The sequence below is a fragment of the Pipistrellus hanaki genome, assembly GCF_964339955.1.
Source record: "Pipistrellus hanaki genome assembly, chromosome: 1".
Lineage (NCBI taxonomy): Eukaryota > Metazoa > Chordata > Mammalia > Chiroptera > Vespertilionidae > Pipistrellus > Pipistrellus hanaki.
Window position 1 is genome coordinate 66260429 of NC_140503.1, and position 18741 is coordinate 66279169.

General features: G+C 37.9%; 1 protein-coding gene across 1 annotated transcript; it reads right to left on the reverse strand.

Moving 5' to 3' along the window:
• Nucleotides 1-16046: 16046 nt before the first annotated feature.
• Nucleotides 16047-16361, reverse strand: LOC311620412 (cytochrome c oxidase subunit 6A1, mitochondrial-like; the record flags this gene model as incomplete). Its single annotated transcript, XM_084879780.1, has 1 exon — nt 16047-16361. The coding sequence occupies one exon, from the start codon at nt 16359-16361 to the stop codon at nt 16047-16049; it is 315 nt and encodes a 104-aa protein (XP_084735906.1).
• Nucleotides 16362-18741: the final 2380 nt, after the last annotated feature.

The window sequence follows — 18741 nt, forward strand, 5'->3', positions numbered from 1 at the left end:
TACTATTTTCAAACATCTTTTACCATAAATGTTAAAGCTATCACAGGAGACAACATTCAAAGACAGTTCTGTCATTGTTGTCATTAGATTAAAAATAGTGAGAACAATAGAGCCTCTTTATATTTTTTAAACTTTCAATATTATTTTGTATTGGTTTCAATATAGTGGTTGGACAACCCCCCCCCCCCAATATTTTCAGTACCCACTTAGCACCATACCTAGTTATTGCAATGTTATTGACTGAATTTCCTTTGCTGTAGTTTACATCCCCTATGACTGTTTTGTAACTTCCAGTTTGTACTTCTTAATCTTTTACCTCTTACACACAGTCCCCTAACCTCCCTTCCCCTCTGACATTATCTATCTACTCTCTGTGTCTATGAACCTATTTCAATTTTATTTGTTTGTTCATTTTGTTCTTCAGGTTCAACATAAAAGTGAAATCATATGGTATTTATCTTTCTTTATAAAAAAGATATATTTTATTGATTTTTTACAGAGAGGAAAGGAGAGGGATAGAGAGTTAGAAACATTGATGAGAGAGAAACATCGATCAGCTGCCTCCTGCACACCTCCTAGTGGGGACATGCCCACAACCAAGATACATGCCCTTGAACAGAATTAAACCTTGGACCTTTCAGTTCACAGGCCAACGCTCTATCCACTGAGCAAAACCGGTTAAGGCTGGTATTTATCTTTCTCTGACTGACTTATTTCACTGAACATAATACTCTCTAGTCCATCCATGCTGTTGCAAATGGTAAGATTTCATTAATGTTTCTACTGGTCATGATAATATAAATAAAAACACATAGTGGTTATGAAGACAGATTAGCATGAGAAAGCTTAAATATAGATAGGGCTGCCAGATTTAACAAATAAAAATATTTCTTTTATTTTTTTAACAACAAAAAAAGGTTTATGTTTCTCTGGAGTTTGCATTTAACCGGTGTCCTGTGTTTTACCTGGCAAACATAAGCTTGAATTTATTATAAGTATGAAGTCACCACCTAGGAGATGCATGAAATTATAACAGTGTGAATTCTATTTAAAAATACAGAACATCGTAAATCAAAGTGGTGCATTCAAAGAGTAAGAGATGACATTTCTATGAGACTAAGGTTCAGTGTAACAGTTGTCTTTACTGACTAGTTACTTCATGAACCAACAAACTAGGATTTAAGACACCCTTTATTGGCCTGTGGCTAATTCAGTACAGATATCCAAAACCCCAAGGCCAAGGGACAATGCTACTTTAAATGTAGATATATACAACTTTGGTTGTATTGATTTCTTGAGATGTAAAATGCTGAATACTCATTGTTTCATTGAATCTGCCTGGGAGAGCCCAGGCTGGTGTGGCTCAGATGGTTGGAGCATCATCCTGTGTATTGAAGGGCCATAGGTTCAATTCCTAGTCAGGGCATGTACATAGTTTGAGAGTTCAGTCCCTGATCAATTCATGTTTGTTTTTTCTTCCCTCTCACTTCCTCTCCAAATCAATTAACACACACACACACACACACACACACACACACACACACGAGATGAAAACCTCAAAAATTATCCCTAATATGATTGATATCAGTACCCAAGAAAATCCTCTCTCTGGTTTTGGTCAATGTTTAGATCTTTGCCCTCTATAATATTGAAGAATGTTATTGACACCATTTATCATCATTATTTAAAATCAGTTGTCTTGTTATACCAATTGTCAACACAACTTGATCAAAATATAATATATTTCTATTAGTTTAATGAGGTATATCCTACAAATTTTGTGCATTGTATTGGTTTTGAAGTTAAAGAGACATGGGCTTGGAACCCTAATTTGCCTGATCATCTACTAAAGAACCAATAAATAATTTGACACTTAGCTTTATACCTAAGAAAAATGTATATCTGTATTCCAAAGGACGTGTATAAGAATGTTTATAGAACAATATGAATGCTTGTTGCAATATTGTAAAGTTTAGTAATGGGCAACAACTAGAAACAAAATGTCATGTAGTAATTATGAATATAGATCAACAAAAATAAACAAATTAGAGCTATGTGTGACAACATGCATGAAACTCACAAAAACAATGTTGAGTGAAAGAATCCAGCCACAAAAAAGAAGATAACGTATATAATTCTATCTATATAAAGCTTAAACATAGGCATAAGTGGTAGGGATGTATAATAGTACAATAAAACTCAATATTTTGAGCTCTTATTTAGCAACTAAATTTTATAAAGGTGCTCCCAACCTAGACTGTTATCCAATACTGTTAGCAATACTGTGTTTTGTCAAACAAAATGTACTTCCTGGTTTCATAAAGTAAGCTGTTAATTTTAGTAGATATGCTTTAGAGAATTAAAATTATAAACACTGTTCCCCCTTTCTGATAATGTTAGTCAAACAGCTGAAAGGCTACTAAAACCAAAACCCACACTGGGTTCAAACTCTAGGTTTGTAAATGCTTCTATGAGTACATGTATGTTTAAGAGTTTTTTTTGTTTGTTTGTTTGTTTTCTCTCCTCCAGTCCCTGTGGCAGAAAAATGTCACCCACAAATTTGCTCAGGACTTTGGCACACCCAACACAGCTGAGATAGTGGTAGAGTCCTACCCAAGCACTTGGGCTGAGTGTGGAGGGCGGGAGTAGCCCAAACCAAATCCAGACTATTGCCAGAAAATAAGGCAATAGGAACCAGAGTCAAAGAAGCATGCTGACCACATGTTTGTGAGTCTTACTTTTTCTTTTCTTTCTTTTTTTTTTAAATTTATTTTATTGTTTTTTACAGACAGGAAGGGAGAGAGATAAGAGAGTTAGAAACATTGATCAGCTGCCTCCTGCACACCTTCTACTGGGGATGTGCCCGCAACCAAGGTATGTGCCCTTAACCGGAATCGAACCTGGGACCTTTCAGTCTGCAAGCTGACACTCTATCCACTGAGCCAACCTGGGTAGGGCCTTAGTTTTTTTTTTTTTTAAATGTACTTTATTCAGAGTGACAAAGGCCACAGGTTTCTTCCAGATCAAAATACTTTCTTTTGAATTATTTACATGTAAGTATATTCATGAACTAACAACACCATCTCCTTGTCTACTACCTGTTTGTGCAACAAGTCCTGAGGTTGAAGTGTTGTCATTAATCCCTCTTGTACTAAAGTCTAACTGATATGCTTTGACCCAGGAGGACATATTACATCAGTGCCTACACAGACTGGAGACCTGACTTTGACCCACTCGGTCAGCTCTCCCTGAAGAAGGAATACTTATAATAAATCCCGAATCCTTATTCCCATTTAGTTTCATGTGAATGGATATTAGATTATACATTTTGTCCCAGACTGGCCAGATGAGACAACACTGTTACCGTTGATTTCTACAAACCATGTTTCTTCCATTCTTAGCCTGGCTGTGTTGTGTTTGAGAGATATGAATGACAATGCAAAGGTCAAAAGGGCATTCCAGTTCCAGTGCATCAGACAATAGGGACACAAACAAAGCTCCTTTTACTGGCTTCCATTGATGCATGAAGAAACCCATTATTGAGCCATTTGTATGTTTTCTTTAAAATGGCAGCCTTTGCCAGAGATGTCTAGGTAATGATATGTTACAATGCCCTGCCAAGAGCTCATGCAGGAAAGGACTGTGGAAGCGCTGTCTCTCTCCTGTGATGGAGAAAGGTTAAACCCATGTCATGAGGACTCATCTCTGCACTTCGTAATCTACCAGAAATGAATCAGAAATGGAGTGGGCACATTGGACAGCTTGTTCAGGGTTCCTGACTGCACTAACTATAAATTAGTTCCATCCTACACATACACAAGCAGAAATCCCAATTTAGACTTTCTTGCCTAAAGTACTGTAATAATAGTCCTAAGGCCTGTTATTACTCCTGAAATTACAGTCAAATGGCTCTGATTTGGCAGCTACCAGAAGATAAAGTCTCTTTTGCAGGGCATTTTGGCTAGATCATTCTGCTCTGTTAGGATGCTGATGAGGACCACCTAAGAAAGACAGAAAAGAGGACAGAGAAGGGAAAACAAAACTGATTGGAAATGTTTTCAGAGCCTTTAAGCTGTTGAGCAATTAACAGTTATTTACTCAATAAAAGAATAACTATGGGCATGTTTTAACTTAGGGTCACATGTGTATAATGAGTTTTTCTTTAATTTTAACTTGATCATTCTTATAAGAATGATATATTGTCATGGATTACTGAAGATGCTTGAGTTGTCCTTAAGAATTTCTTGAGATAGGTCCACAACTTTAGATAGATGAGTTAAATCTTTTCTATTTAAACTATGCTCTCAGGTTTTATTTCCCTTTTTACTTTTTAATTACAAAATATTCATACTAAGATATTTATGTTTTTATCAGGCTTCAGGTTTTATTATTTTTCTACTTTGTAACAGAAATAGCCAGCATTTTTCCTTTCTTACATTTCTGTTCTCAATTTTATTGCACATGTTGTCTCTCTAAAGAATCATAAAGAGTTTTCTGGAGGAGTGTGGTTTAATATGGCTGTCCATTCTTGTAATTTATTCCTAAACCATTTTATTCCTAAAAATATTTAATGTTTTATTTTATTTTTTCATGTTTTAGGGGAACATTATTAATAGAGCAAAAAACCAGGATTTATTTTCTACTTTGCTTCCCTCTTAATTTATTTGTTTGTGTCCAAAACTAATTGGTTTCATGTTGTGTAACCCTAGAAATCTGTTTCAGCATGACTTTCCTTGCTAACATACTTCAATCCTCCACCATAGTTTGAAAGAAAATATTTTAGTCTCCATCATTATTATATCTGTATCACATAATGTTGAACCCTTATTTCAAAGCTCGGTTTAACATCCATAAATAAAACTAAACCTTAGAGTTTCCCAGGAAAGTAAAGTGTTAAGGGTGAAATGTAGAAAAGGAGTAATTTAGTTCTTGGCCATTGTTAGTGGGTCCTACTGGTATACCCCTAATTTAGGTATTTTTAAATGATTAATGTAGCCTCTTGAAAGAATCATAATTAAACCACAAGAAAAATCCTCTTGGGGGGGGGGGAAGGGAGGAAGAGAGAGAGAGAGAGAGAGAGAGAGAGAGAGAGAGAGAGAGAGAGAGAAGTATGAGTATATTCAATCCACTATTTGTCTTTTTCTTGTCACTTTTTGGTTCCTAGTTGGTTTCATGGTACTAGATGGTGGCCAGCTTTTTCCCATCTGTGAAACACTAAAAACAAAGCGCGCACACACACACACACACACACACACGCACACGCACACGCACACGCACACGCACACGCACACGCACACACAAACCTTTACAAAGCTTTAAGCTATTTCAGAAACTTGTGCTGTATTACATTCAATCTGGGAGGTACTTCAAGGAAGCTATGAGTATTTTGCTTTTTGCCCTCTGTCTTTTGGGGCAGTGTAATAAAATGGCTATAATAATAGGGAAAGGAAATGGGAAAGAAATCATGTGACCAAATGACTTATGGAGAAACATGTTTCCCTAGTGTTCCTATTCATTTATCTCTACTGTATAATGCATTTTTCTTGTTTTACTGGGTAATTAAACCTTCAACACTCCCAAGTTTGTGAGGAATCTGAATCCCATTATGGGGAGATGCCTGAGTTTGATTCCCTTGTATTATTATCAGGAGTTGGCCCCGCTCAAAGGGAATGCTTTTGATAATGTTTGGAGAGGTCTCTAAGGAGAGTCCCTACTCTGGGCAAGCTAAGCACTGTCACATGTCTTGGCAAGGTTTGCTGAACTTTTAGGTTAATTCCTACAGCTCTTTCTCCCCCTCCCACCTAAATTTTGTTTTAAACTTATTGCCTTGTCTGCTTCTTAACAGAGCAGGATCGTTTTTCAGAGGTAGAGCTATTCTTTTCTTTCAAGTTATGTGTTTATGAACAGGAAAAAAGAAGAATCCACATCAAAGCCCTTATGGGAGAGACCACAGGTTTTCTGCATGTGTCTGCTCTAGTATAACAGTAGTCTGATACCAGTGCTCAAAGATGAATTACTCCAAAGTTACACTTTCATTCTGACCCTTTCGGTTTAAAGCCAACTCTTGTGTCATGTGTCTTTAATCTGAAATGCGCAGCAAGGATCATAATTTACATTTACTTGTTTTCTGATCTAGAGAAGAGGGAGCTGTTTTGAATGTTGGCTCTTTCTTTGGATACTTAGACCATGTATTTTTGTTCAACTTTATTTTGATCATGAATAAGTCAAATAAAGTTGTTTTAAAATTTATTTATTTTTTCTGGAAAAATTACCTAAATATTCAACTATATGCCTCCCCTGCCTGAGAATTTACTCTACTTGAAAACTGGAACACTAGGCAATTTTAAAATGTGACAGTTTTGGACAAGAACTTTATTATATCTAGATGCACCAAGAAATGGATATAATTAGAAAGACAGGATACTATTTTTTTAAAAATTTTTATTGATATATAATTTATATACTGTAATATTACTCTTCTTTAAATATATTTTATTGATTTTTTTACAGAGAGGAAGGGAGAGAGATAGAGAGCTAGAAACATCAAAATGAGAGAGAATCATCGACCAGCTGCCTCTTGCAAACCCCATACACACCTCCTGCATACCCTCCTGCACACCTCCTGCACACACACAACCAAGGTACATGCCTTTGACTGGAATTGAACCTGGGACCTTTCAGTCTGCAGGCCAATGCACTATCCACTGAGCCAAACTGGATTCAGTGACAGGATACTATTTTTGCTTCTTTAAAGAAAAATCAGGAGAAATTATATTCTAAAAAATCAGCAACTAAATGAAATAATGAAGAAAAATATTCAAATCTTGAAGTAAACTTTTTTTCTTAAAATCTATTTACTAAGCTACCTGACTTTTCAAAAATACACCAAGCTTGAATAAAGCCAAGTATTTTAGCTAAAAGAAATAATGAGGCATTGTCATATGATGGAGTTTTAAGCTATATGGAATTTTATTTGTGTTTAATGATTTTATAGGTAATAAAACGCTGAATGAAAAGTAACATTTACGTTTCTGATATATTTTAGTAAAAATTTCTTGTGCAGTATTTTAAGATTCAATATACTTCTCTTTGGAAAAGAACAATTAAGACAACTTAAATTATTAAGGAAACATAGATTACCTTAACAATAGGGTTTGTGATTGAATAGAAAAGATCATTTAACTCTGGGAGACCTGAATTGAGGTGGTGGGCCGCATTTCCATGAATTGCAATCGTAGGTCAGACACGAGGCTTCTATGGATCTCAATGTTCTTCAGTACAATATGTCCCTTTAGGCTCTATATGTTCCAACATGTTCTATAATTCTACCAGTATGTCTGTTCTGAATAGATACTTTCACCCAAACCCACATTGACTTGGTTCATACTATTGATATCATTGTAATTCTGATTCCAAGTTCTTCCCCTTAAATCTGGGGTCAAAGTTACATATTTTAACACACACACACAAAAAAAATAATTTCCCATCCTCTCCGCCAAAAAAAGAAAGGAAATTTTTTTCCCCAAGAGTACTAAAGCTCAGAAAGCAGATGTGGTTTGTATAAGTATTCATTATGAATTTGCTGCAAATTATAATTATAAAGACAGCCAAAACCAAAGGCACTCTTTAGAACAGAGTAATAGGGACAGATTTAAGTGATGTGGAAGGGAAAGGCTTTTTAAAGAAATATTTAAATGTCTTAATTATTTCAGCTTGGTGGAATAGAAATATAAATTAGGAAGAGTTCCCCCTTATTCTTTACCTGAACAGGGACTTTTTCGGCCTAGCTTCTGGAGCCTTTGGTTAGGGCACACGGCTCACCCAGGGGCACAGTGCATCATGGGGTTATAGCAAGACTCTGATTCCAAATGAGCTGGGATGGTATCTTGGCTGTGCTGTTTGCTGAAAATTTAACTTTGGAAAATTTAAACGTTCTGAGCTTCTTTCTCCTTCAGTTATAAATGGGGATAATAATGCCTATCTCATAGGACCATTGTTGGAACTGGAAATACTCTTCATCTGACACAAATGATGTGCTCAAGTCAGAGGGATGCCAATGATATCAGCGGAGTAGCTGAGTATGTGTTACCCTTTTGAGGTTAACAGAAAGTTCAGGAGGTTGTTGATTAGGAGAGGGTACACAGGGCAGGTGGAAACAGGAGGCACTATCTGTGTTGGGCATGGATGAGGAGCATACTCATGCAGGAAGCTTTGGGGAAAGCTTGAATCATGAGAGATAAGAGATGCATAAAGTCCAAATATCAGAGTAATTGTAATGACTTATTGATGGCTGCCTACCTTGTTCACATAGGGGATTGCTTTATGTTCTTCAGATATAGATGGTATTGTAAGACAAAAATATACCTTTTAACATAGTAACTTTTGTATTTCTAATATTATAAATATCCTATACATTTTCAGTGGCTGTTTATGTTTTTCTCCCAAGACCCTTTCCATCTCTTCTGTGAGCATTACCCTAAACACCCTTTAGAAAATAAATTGCCCTCCTTCATAGTCTCAGCTAAGTGGTTTGCATGAGATTGATGTCACACTCAGCTTCTAGGGATGACCTTGAACAGCTTAACCAATCAGCACATTCAATGACATCTTTTAACAGGGAATGGGTTTGGAGTGGGCTCTTGAAAACTTGTAAGTCTCCTGGGAGTTGCAAGAATTGCTTGGAATGTTGGGGTGTGGACTCTGTATCCTCCTCTGGACTTGAAGAAAGAAGCATACATACAGCCTTTAGGATTGCCAAGGCAGAAACAGCACACAAGTACAGCACAGCAAAGAAAATGTAAAACATACTTACTTTTGAGTTAACCAGTTAACCATGTACACTGAAACCTTTCACTCCTGTTCACTATATTATTTCATTGTGTACATACAAAAGCCCTATATTTATAAGATGGGAATGTGCCTAGAGTCTTATCTGACTTTTGAGTTATCTGATCCTCCAAATGTATTTATTTTCATTTTTTATATAAGCTAGTTTCATTTGGGTTTTCTGAAACCATCAAGATACTAATGGTACACCTGTAAATAATAGAAAGTTTAGAAATAAGCAAAGAGAAGAAAATACATTCTATTTGTAATCCCAACACCCATACACCATCATATATCTATGTAGTATAGTATATGCGCAGTCATCTAATTATGTGTGTTATATACACAAGTGTATATTGAAATATTTAAAAATATATTTCTTGTGATGCTTTTGCTAAATTATAGGCATCATTTTTGTATATAATTGTTATACTATAATCCCATTTTTAATAATTTCATAATAATCTGTTGCATGGATATACCATAATTTAACCAATGTTCTACACTGGAAAATTAAATTATAACTATATTTTTACTATAAGCAATGTTGCGATGAATAATCTTATACATAAGTCCTGACACATATTCCTACATTTTTTCAATAGGAATAATTCTGAAAAGTGGGTTTGATGACTAATGCATTTCATGTTTTTAAGTTATTGATACATTTATGAACTTTACAGAACATGTATACCAATTTATACTCCTACTAAAAGCAACTGGAAATTTGTGTACTCACAAAACATCCTTGTTACTGTAAGAACTTTGTCAATAAGATGAATACAAAATGCCAGCTATAATGTACAGCCCATGTATAGATGTGCAGACATGAGATAGCATTTTTGCTGGTACTAGTGATCATAAAGGATTTTTCTCGTAAAGCGGAAAGCATTTTGAACTATGAGCAAGTTTATGTGAGCTGCAGGATTAACTAAATTGGCGCTCCATTTTAGTTGAACAAGTGGTTTTATTTTTACTGATTTATTGCTTATCTATGCTATTTTTAAATAGAACACTAAACTCATTGAGAAAGTGAAATCGAGATGAAAAAAAAATTCTGATTCTATACAGTTGGAGGTGATGGTTTGTTTATAAGTGAACGTGATATGGTTTACCTTGTGGAAATATAATGTGTGTGGCTACTTTTCTGAGCACATGGTTCTGTATAGCAGGCTACATAGTGGGTGTCACTGGAGCGATTTTCCACTATTGTTATTACTATTCGACTAAAGGTGCTTTTAAAGGTGATTTTCAAAAAGCTGACCCAGTTACCTTTCTATGGCCAGGGTAGATGTGCTGTTAAAGATTTTTAGCAAGGGAATGGAAAGAAATATGGAGGAGGATAGGGAACATAAGGAAAGGTAGACTCGGGGTAGCACTGAATAATTTGATCCAGCGGTGCCCCTAAGTCACTCTGTTGGGTCAGAGAAAGTGTGCAGGTCCCTGCTTTCCAGCCACCAAACTTACCTGCCTTGAAGGCTGAGTGATTGGGGTCACCACAGTGTAACACTTCAAAATACTCATCTGGTTTAGTTGAAATATCCCCTTAGCAACCCACTGATTCTCTCAGGTCAGGGTTAAGGTACATGTGACAGCACTGTTACTGACCAGAGAATTATCAGACCCCAAAGATGTAATTGCCAGCAAGATGAGGGGGCTGCAGAAGATAGAGATGATTCTTTTTTTTTTTTTTTTAAATCCCATTTCAGAAATGGATATACCTTTCTCACCTTGACAGGGAAAGTAGATCTTCTTGAAATGCTCCAACTAGCTTCTTTGTCTGGGTGACTGTGAACACTTGAAGACAAAGACCTTCCTGATCCTTACAGCTATTTCCGTTAACTCCTTGAAAACCAAATAATGTGTGCACTCAGCTGCTGAACTGTTTTAATGAGGTGCCACTGATTTTAATGGGGCAAAAAGATGGATGATTTACACCAGATGTCCATAAGGGCCATTCGGGGATTGCTTTGCTGGACACATAGTACATCATGTTGCTCATTGAATTCTTAAGGGGTTAACTTGACCTTTCCCTTTAACACAGCACTAAAAATAATGTAATTTCCATTCTCTGTGTCTCTTTTATTTATATAGAAAGGCTTCATGACAAACCCACCAGGCCTCAGAGAGCAAGTTTCTCATTTATGCCTTTGCTATCCATAAACCCTGGTGGGTGATTTTGAACCTGAGAATAGACACCGGTGGATGCTTCACTCATGAGCAAGAACCAGGGTTTTATTATCCACACTCCTAGCACTGAATCATTTCAGGATGAAAGGTATTCTTTTCTGAAGATTGTTGTTCAGTGTTGTAATCCTCACTTCTGAGAAAGTTTATTTCATTTCAGATAATTAATACTTTTGCCCCTTGGAGTAGAAAAACAAAATTAAAAATTAAAGAGAAAAAGTTTAAATCTTCTCTTAAACATAACACCTCAGGGATTATATTAAATATTATTTAGTATTTTCTAGATTTTGGTGAAATACATGGCCCCATTTATTAAAAGTTATCAAATAATAAAATACATAGAATTTATAAAATGAAAATGTCTGATATTTACTAAATGCTCTTAATTGAGGACATTTTATGGTTAAAAGCAGAGGATCAAAGTTCTGAGCGTTAACATTTTGCCTCTTAAAGGGGCCCAACACCTAGATCTGACATTCTACTGAGGTCCTTATGCATGGATTTCAGCTCATAGAAATGAACTTATTTATTTGAGGGTTATCATGGCCTTTGTAGCATGTGAAACTTCATTTTTTTCTGTATATTTCCTTTGAAAGTCAGATATTATAATCAATTGAAAAAGAAATCCAGAAACTCAAAAGTCTAAAATTATCAACCAACAAGGGGGCACATTATTGTATATAATCTAAAGGGTGACCATATCATAATTCATAATTTATTTCTTGTTTCTCCTGCTGCATTTTTAGAGTTCACTTAACACTTTGGTCTCTAGGAGATAGCATAGCAACAGCCACATATTAAAAATATCCCCATGTTTTTTCGTGTATGTTGAAATTTTTAGGTCTATGTATTCTTTTGTAGTGCCTTCGCATTTTCCTAGATGTATACAAATGTAAATTAGATTTTTTTTTTTTTAATTTCACTTGTGCAAACAAAAAAAGAAGGGAACTAAAGGCAAAAATATCCCACTGAGAAACAGATATTTCTCCCCTCAACTTTCTCTGGTATTATAGATCACAGATTTTTGCTTGAAGAATAATAGAATTGTGATTTCTCTCTTTAGTCTTAATGTGATATTTACTTTCAATGTGAATTTTCCAGTTAATCAAGCACACTGAAATATTTCACTCTTGCTCATCATATTATTTCAGGTACAAAAACCTTTCATTACATGTTATATAGCACTTTTCATCTCACCAATTACTTGTTTTCACTCAGATGAAAAGGATGTGAGCTAAGCCACCAATTACCTTTGCAGGCCTTAATCTAGTTTTTCTATCTTTGGTATCTCTTGTATCTTATGTGTCTGACCTTACAATGCTGTGATAATGCAAGCTAGGTTTGCAAAATTTTGCTTTATAGGCCTACATGTTTTTAAATTAGATCTTTATTGTTGAAAGTATTACATATGTCCCTTCCCCCCATTAACCCTTCTAGCCTGCTTCTTCCCTTCCATCTGCCCTAGCCTCTACCAACCTATTGTCTGTGTCCATGACTTATGCATATTCATATACAAGACATACAAGTTCTTTGGTTGATATCTTCCCTCCCACTCACCCACCTCCCACTTGCCTTTGATACTCAATATATCCTACCTAATAAAAGAGTAATATGTAAACAAACCATCACTCTGCTATACCCACTAACCACGCCCACCAGCCAATCAGAGTGAGTATGCAAATTAACCCCTAACTAAGATGGTTGCAGCCACAGAGAGCAGTTGAGAGGCTTGGGTTTCCCTGGCAGTAGAGGAAGCTGAGCTTTCCACACACCCTGGCCAGCCGAGGCCTCCTCTGAAGGACACAAAGTTTCAATTATAGAAGATAAATCCCAAGAAAAATGGTGGCAACCACGGAGCTGGAGAGAACAGGCTAGGGTTGCCCCCGGTAACAGAGGAAGCCAAGTTTTCCACCTGCCCTGGCTGGCCTAGGCCTCCACTCTAGGCTACAAAGTTTCAGTTATAGAAGGTAAACAAATTCAAACAGAAGTGGCTGTCAGCCACTGAGCAGGCTTGGCTTCGCTCCAGGCCACAAAGTATCAATTGTAGAAGGTAAATAAATTCCAGATACCAGGGCCTCCATTTGGGTTGGTGCGAGGCTGACCTTCAAACCACCACAGGCCTCTCGCCCAGGCCGCCCCACGCCCCAAGAGAACCCCTACCCTGTTCTGGGACACCCATTAGGACAAACCAGCTGGCCCCCACCCATGCATCAGGCCTCTATCCTATCTAATAAAAGTGTAATATGCAGATTGACTATCACTCCAACACACAATAGCTACCCCCATGTGGTTAAAGATACTGCCCCTAGTGGACACAAGATGGCCACCACAAGATGGCCAGCAGTGGAGGGCAGTTGGAAGGCACCAGGCCTGCAATGGAGGGCAGTTGAGAGGGACCAGGTCTGCAAGGGAGGGTAGTTGGAGGTGATCAACCCTGCAGGGAGGGCAGTTAGGGGTGACCCAGCCGGCAGAGGAGGGAAGTTGGGTGCAAACAGGCTTGCAGGGAGCAATTAAACATCAATCAGGCTGGCATGGGAGTGCTCAGGCTGGCAGGCAGAAGCAGTTAGGAGCAATCAGGAAGGCAGGAGAACAGTTTGGAGCCAGCAGTCCTGGATTGTGAGAGGGATGTCCTACTGCCTGTTTAGACCCAGTGGGTTTGGGTCTAAACGGGCAGTAAAACATCCCTGGAGGGTCCCAGATTGGAGAGGGTGCAGGCTGGGCTGAGGGATAACCACCCCCACCCCCACCACCACCTCGTGCACAAATTTTGTGCACTGGGCCTCTAAAATCAGAATTATTATAAGTGTTATAAGTATGTGGTGAGAATAAACACAAAAATGACCCCAAATGTCCACCTGTCCCTGAATATGCACTCATTAAGATCCTATGAATAAAGACCAGCCTTCGTAAGCTTTGAGTTCTATAGATCAATAGAATACAATAGATCTAGTAGAGTACCTAAGCCTCTTGAGGTCTTCTGATCTTTCTCTTATCCCTCTGCCTTCACCAATAAAATACACCTGGATTAACCTGTTGGATGATGAGATGCATATGGCCCAGTCACTGACATTATCCCATCATATATATTAGTGAGCCTAGCCAACACTAGAAGAACCACCTGACTGGGTCCAGCCTAATTTTTAACCCACAATATCATGATCCAAACAGATGATTATTTTTTTTAAAGCTTATTTATGGTATGTTTTGCTCTATAGCCATAGCTTTAGATTCAAATAGATTTAGATGTAAATAGATTTTGACAGATTCAAAGGAAAAGAATAGATATGATTGTAGTCAACAATGAACTATCTATATGGTATGTAAAATTTTGGGCCCACCTGAATTTGTTGTATTTTGCTTTATACTCCTCTTTTTGGGGTGCTTACGATTTATTTGTCAAGTTCTCTCTTTTAAATGACTATGTATCATTTTCTCTTCTCCAGAGTCAGCTGTTAGTGTCCAGAAAAGATTGTCCAGAAAGGAAAGGGGAGAATATCCTTCTAAGTCCTTCATCATGTTCTTCAACTTGAGTAGTAATTCCCTATATTTTATAATTAAAATAAATGCTTTTTGCTTTTGCTGTGTTTTTATTTCCTCCATAGATGGCTATATGTCCTTTCATAAAATTACAAGGACTAAAATAAACATATAAATAAACATATTTTGAAAACATATTGAGACCATTGGATTTTTTTTTTTTAATATCAAGGAAGAAACTTACTAGTTTCACAATTTTTTTTTTTTTTTTTTTTTTTTTTTTTTTAGGTAATTCTATTTTGATGGCTTATCTAGTCAGAGTTACTGGCGCAAACACCAGAAAAAAAACAACAACAATTTAGTTAACTAAATAAAAAGTGAATTATAGCACTCCTCACACCTTGAATTTTTTTTCTACAAGATTTTAAATTTCTAGGTAAGGGCACGCCTGATTGGGTAAAAAGAGGAATATGTAACTGCTTTGTACTTTTATACGAGGCTTTTGTTCCCGTCCATTTTGAAATATGCTGCAAATAAGAAGGGTTTTAAAATCATAAGCAACCAAGAAACAAATGTCTTTTACCACTGCCTTTGCTATCTAACAGTCCCATGTACCATTCCCCCCCAAATATTTTTACATTAAAGATTAAAGTTTCAGTAACAATGACATCATTTCTGTGCAATAAAAATGTATTTACTTTCTTCCTAAAAGAAAAGTAAATAAAATCTTAGAATTAACTGTATCCAGCTTCAAGTCAAAGTTTAAGAGCATTGGTCATTATCTCAGAATTTTTCACCATCTGATCTTAATCTTCTGCACCTTATGAACTAAAATATGTTTAATAACCAACATACCTTACATTTAATTATGAAGGAAAAAGAAAGGACGGAAATATGTAGTTGAAATAACTATATATGTGAATAACAAGCAAATAAGTTCGTGTAGATGCTCAGACCTTGTTTCTAGAGTTATTAATGAGGCCCTAAGTAGCATGTAGGGCTTTCTTCCATGCTTCATGTTTCTTTTGCTTTCAGCTAATATCTGGTATTCTTATCCCGTGGGGTGTCCTAAATCTTTGTTCTTGAGAAACAAGGGTTCTTGGCGATACTGTCTGTATGCAATGCTGTCTAAGAGAGCTTTCTGTGATAAGGGAACTGTTCCACACGTGCAATCTAAAATAATGCAAGTGAGCCCCGGTTGGGTAGCTCAGTTGGTTAGAGCACCTTCTTGATACATCAAGGTTTTGGGTTTGATCCCCAGTCAGGCCACATATAAGAATCAACCAATCAATGAATGTATAACTAAGTGGAAGAGCAAATGGATATTTCTTTTTCTTTTTTTTTTTTTTTTTTAATGGCCAACCTAAGCTATTTATTTAAGCCATCTCCTGCCATAAGCACAGAGATGGGAGATCAGTATACTCTTTAGTCTCATTTTACATTAGGAAAGAAGTCAGCTTAAGGTGCCATACACCTTCCGGTCCGTGCGCAGAATGTGGTCCAAACCAGTGCTGTGGTCCCCACTGCGCATTGGTCCAGGTTCTCTTTAATCGTCTTCATAGCCGGTTGGCAGGGTTCACATGGGGGTTATGGAATAGAGTATGGTTACCATCTCCCCAGGGGAAGGGCTTGGTCCTGATGCGCAGGTCGGGGTAGGCGATGAACTCGGGTCTCTTGTGCTCTCCATGGTGCGACTTCAGGAAGACGTTCAGCATGCTCACCGCCACGCCGGGGAGCGCCACGCAGTAGGTGAGGGCCCTCCACAGGCGGGCTGAGCCCTCCTCGCCGTGGGTGCTGCTCCACATGGGCCACGCCGGCCCCATCAGCCGCCCCAGCAGCGCAGAAACCCGAGCCACAGCCGCCTTCGCCATCTTTTCACCAAGTGCAAATGGATATTTCTTGCTCCCTCCTTTCCCCTCTCTCTCTGAAATCAATAAAATAAAATAAAATAAAATAAAATAAAATAAAATAAAAGTAATGTAAGTAAAAGTTGTTCTCTCCTGTCATATTCTGCATCTATAATCTCAAATATCAAACATCTCCAACTAAACTTTTCAGTATTGTAGTTACTAGCCACACGTGGCTATTTAACACTTGAAATGTGGCCAATGAGACCGAGAAACTGAATATTTAATTGTATTTAATATTAATTAAATGCCAAATAGACATTTATTAGACAATACAGATATATAGATTTAGTGATCTTTCACTTATTTATTTTAAATGTTTTTATTAATTTTTTTTTTTTAAAGAGAGAGAGGAAGGGAAAAGGAGAGAGAACCGTCCAAGAGAGAGAAACATTGATTAGCTGCCTCCTGCATGCCCACTACTGGGGATGGAGCTACAACCCAGGCCAGGCATGTGCTCTGAGGGGAAATCAAAGCAGTGACCTCTCTACATGGGATGATCCTCTACCAACTGAGTGAGTCATACTGATCACAACCTTCCAATTACTTTTATTCCCAGACATGGAAATACCTGGAGGTATCCCAAGGGATTACCTGGATTCTTTTTATATTTTTTATTGGTTTTGTTGTTGTTGTTTTTTTGTTTTTGTTTTTGTTTTTGTTTTTAGAGTTTTCTAGATCCTCTCTGAGGATATAATTTGATACTACTACTGCAGCACCTGGGCACTCATGGCCATGTCACTGCACCCCCTTTTAAAATTAAACATTTTATTTTAGAACTAGAGGCTTGGTGCATGAAATGTGTGCATGGGGGTGTGTCCCTCAGCCCAACCTGAACCCTCTCCAATCTGGGACCCCCCCATAGGATCGGGCCTAAACCAGCAGTCGGACATCCCTCCCACAATCAGGGACTGCCCGCCAGCCTGATCACCCCCTAACCACTCCCCTGCCAGCCTGATCACCCGCCTAACTGCTCCCCTGCTGACCTAGTCATCCCTAAGTGCCCTCCCCTGCCAGCCTGATTTGCTCCTACCGGCCTCTGCCTGGGACCCCACCACCAAGGCTTTGTCTGGAAAGACGTCCGGATGGATGTCTGAAAGATGTTTGGCCTAATTAGCATATTACCCTTTTATTAGTATCATTATATTGTTTTACACACTTTAAATTATATATTATAGTACATTCAACCTCTTTTACCCTGTTTTTTTCTTCTTTTTCAAAATACATCTTATTGATTTTTTTCATAGAGAGGGAGAAGAATAGAGAGTTACAAATATTGATGAGAGAAAAGCATCAATCAGTTGCCTCCTGCACACCCCCAACTGGGGATGTGCCCGCAACCAAGATACATGCCCTTTACTGGAATCGAGCCTGGGACCCTTCAGTCCATAGGCCAGTGCTCTATCCACTGAGCCAAACTGGTTAGGGCCTCCCCGCCCCACACACTTATTATTATTATTATTATTATTATTATTATTATTATTTAGATTATCCACATTTATAGATATGGCATTAATTCATTTTCCATTGATTTTTAGAGAGAGTGGAAGGGAGAAGGATATATAGAGAGAAACATCAATGTAAGAAACATCCCTTCAATTGCCTTTCTTAGGAGCCCTGACCAGGGATCCAACTTGAAACTCAGGTATGTGCCAGGTATGTTTCCTGACCTGGAATTGAACCTGCAACCTTTGAGTGCACAGGACCACGTTCACGCTCAACCAACCTGTCCACTTCAGCCTGGCTGTTATACAATTTCTGGAATTTTAGTTCAATTAATTCTCACAAAGTCTGTGGTTTAGGTAAAATTCACATTTTGCTGATAAAAACAAACAAACAAACAAACAAACAAACAAAAACCTCTTTGTTTTGAGACTTTATTCTTCCTTCATTGCTGCATTTTCCTGCCAGCCCTAGAAAGGCTTTCGACAGCAGTTTCACTGGTATCTAGACCCAGAAGCATTCTCCTCACCACTACCCTCTCCAAAGCCTCCTCTGCACTAGTACTGAGGCAGTGCTGGAGGGCGCAGAGGCTAGGCAACAGAGACAATGGCTAGGTAACAGAGACAATGACAGGATTTGGACCACAGGAACCACCGTATCTGCCTCTCCTCTCTCAGCCTTGGGCCCAGCAACTTCCAGCAGCACCAAGCTTCGGGATAGGCCAAGGTTTGCAGGGCTAGCTCTTTGGACACTGTAAGTGCTTCAGTCTCTCCCTCTCAAGAGCTGCTGCTGCCCCCGAGGTTAGAGGGCTGCCCTGGAAGTCCTCTACCGGCTTCCCATTCGTGGCAAACATGGCAGTAGACTCCGCGATGGAACTGCTATTTTTAGACACTTGAAAACA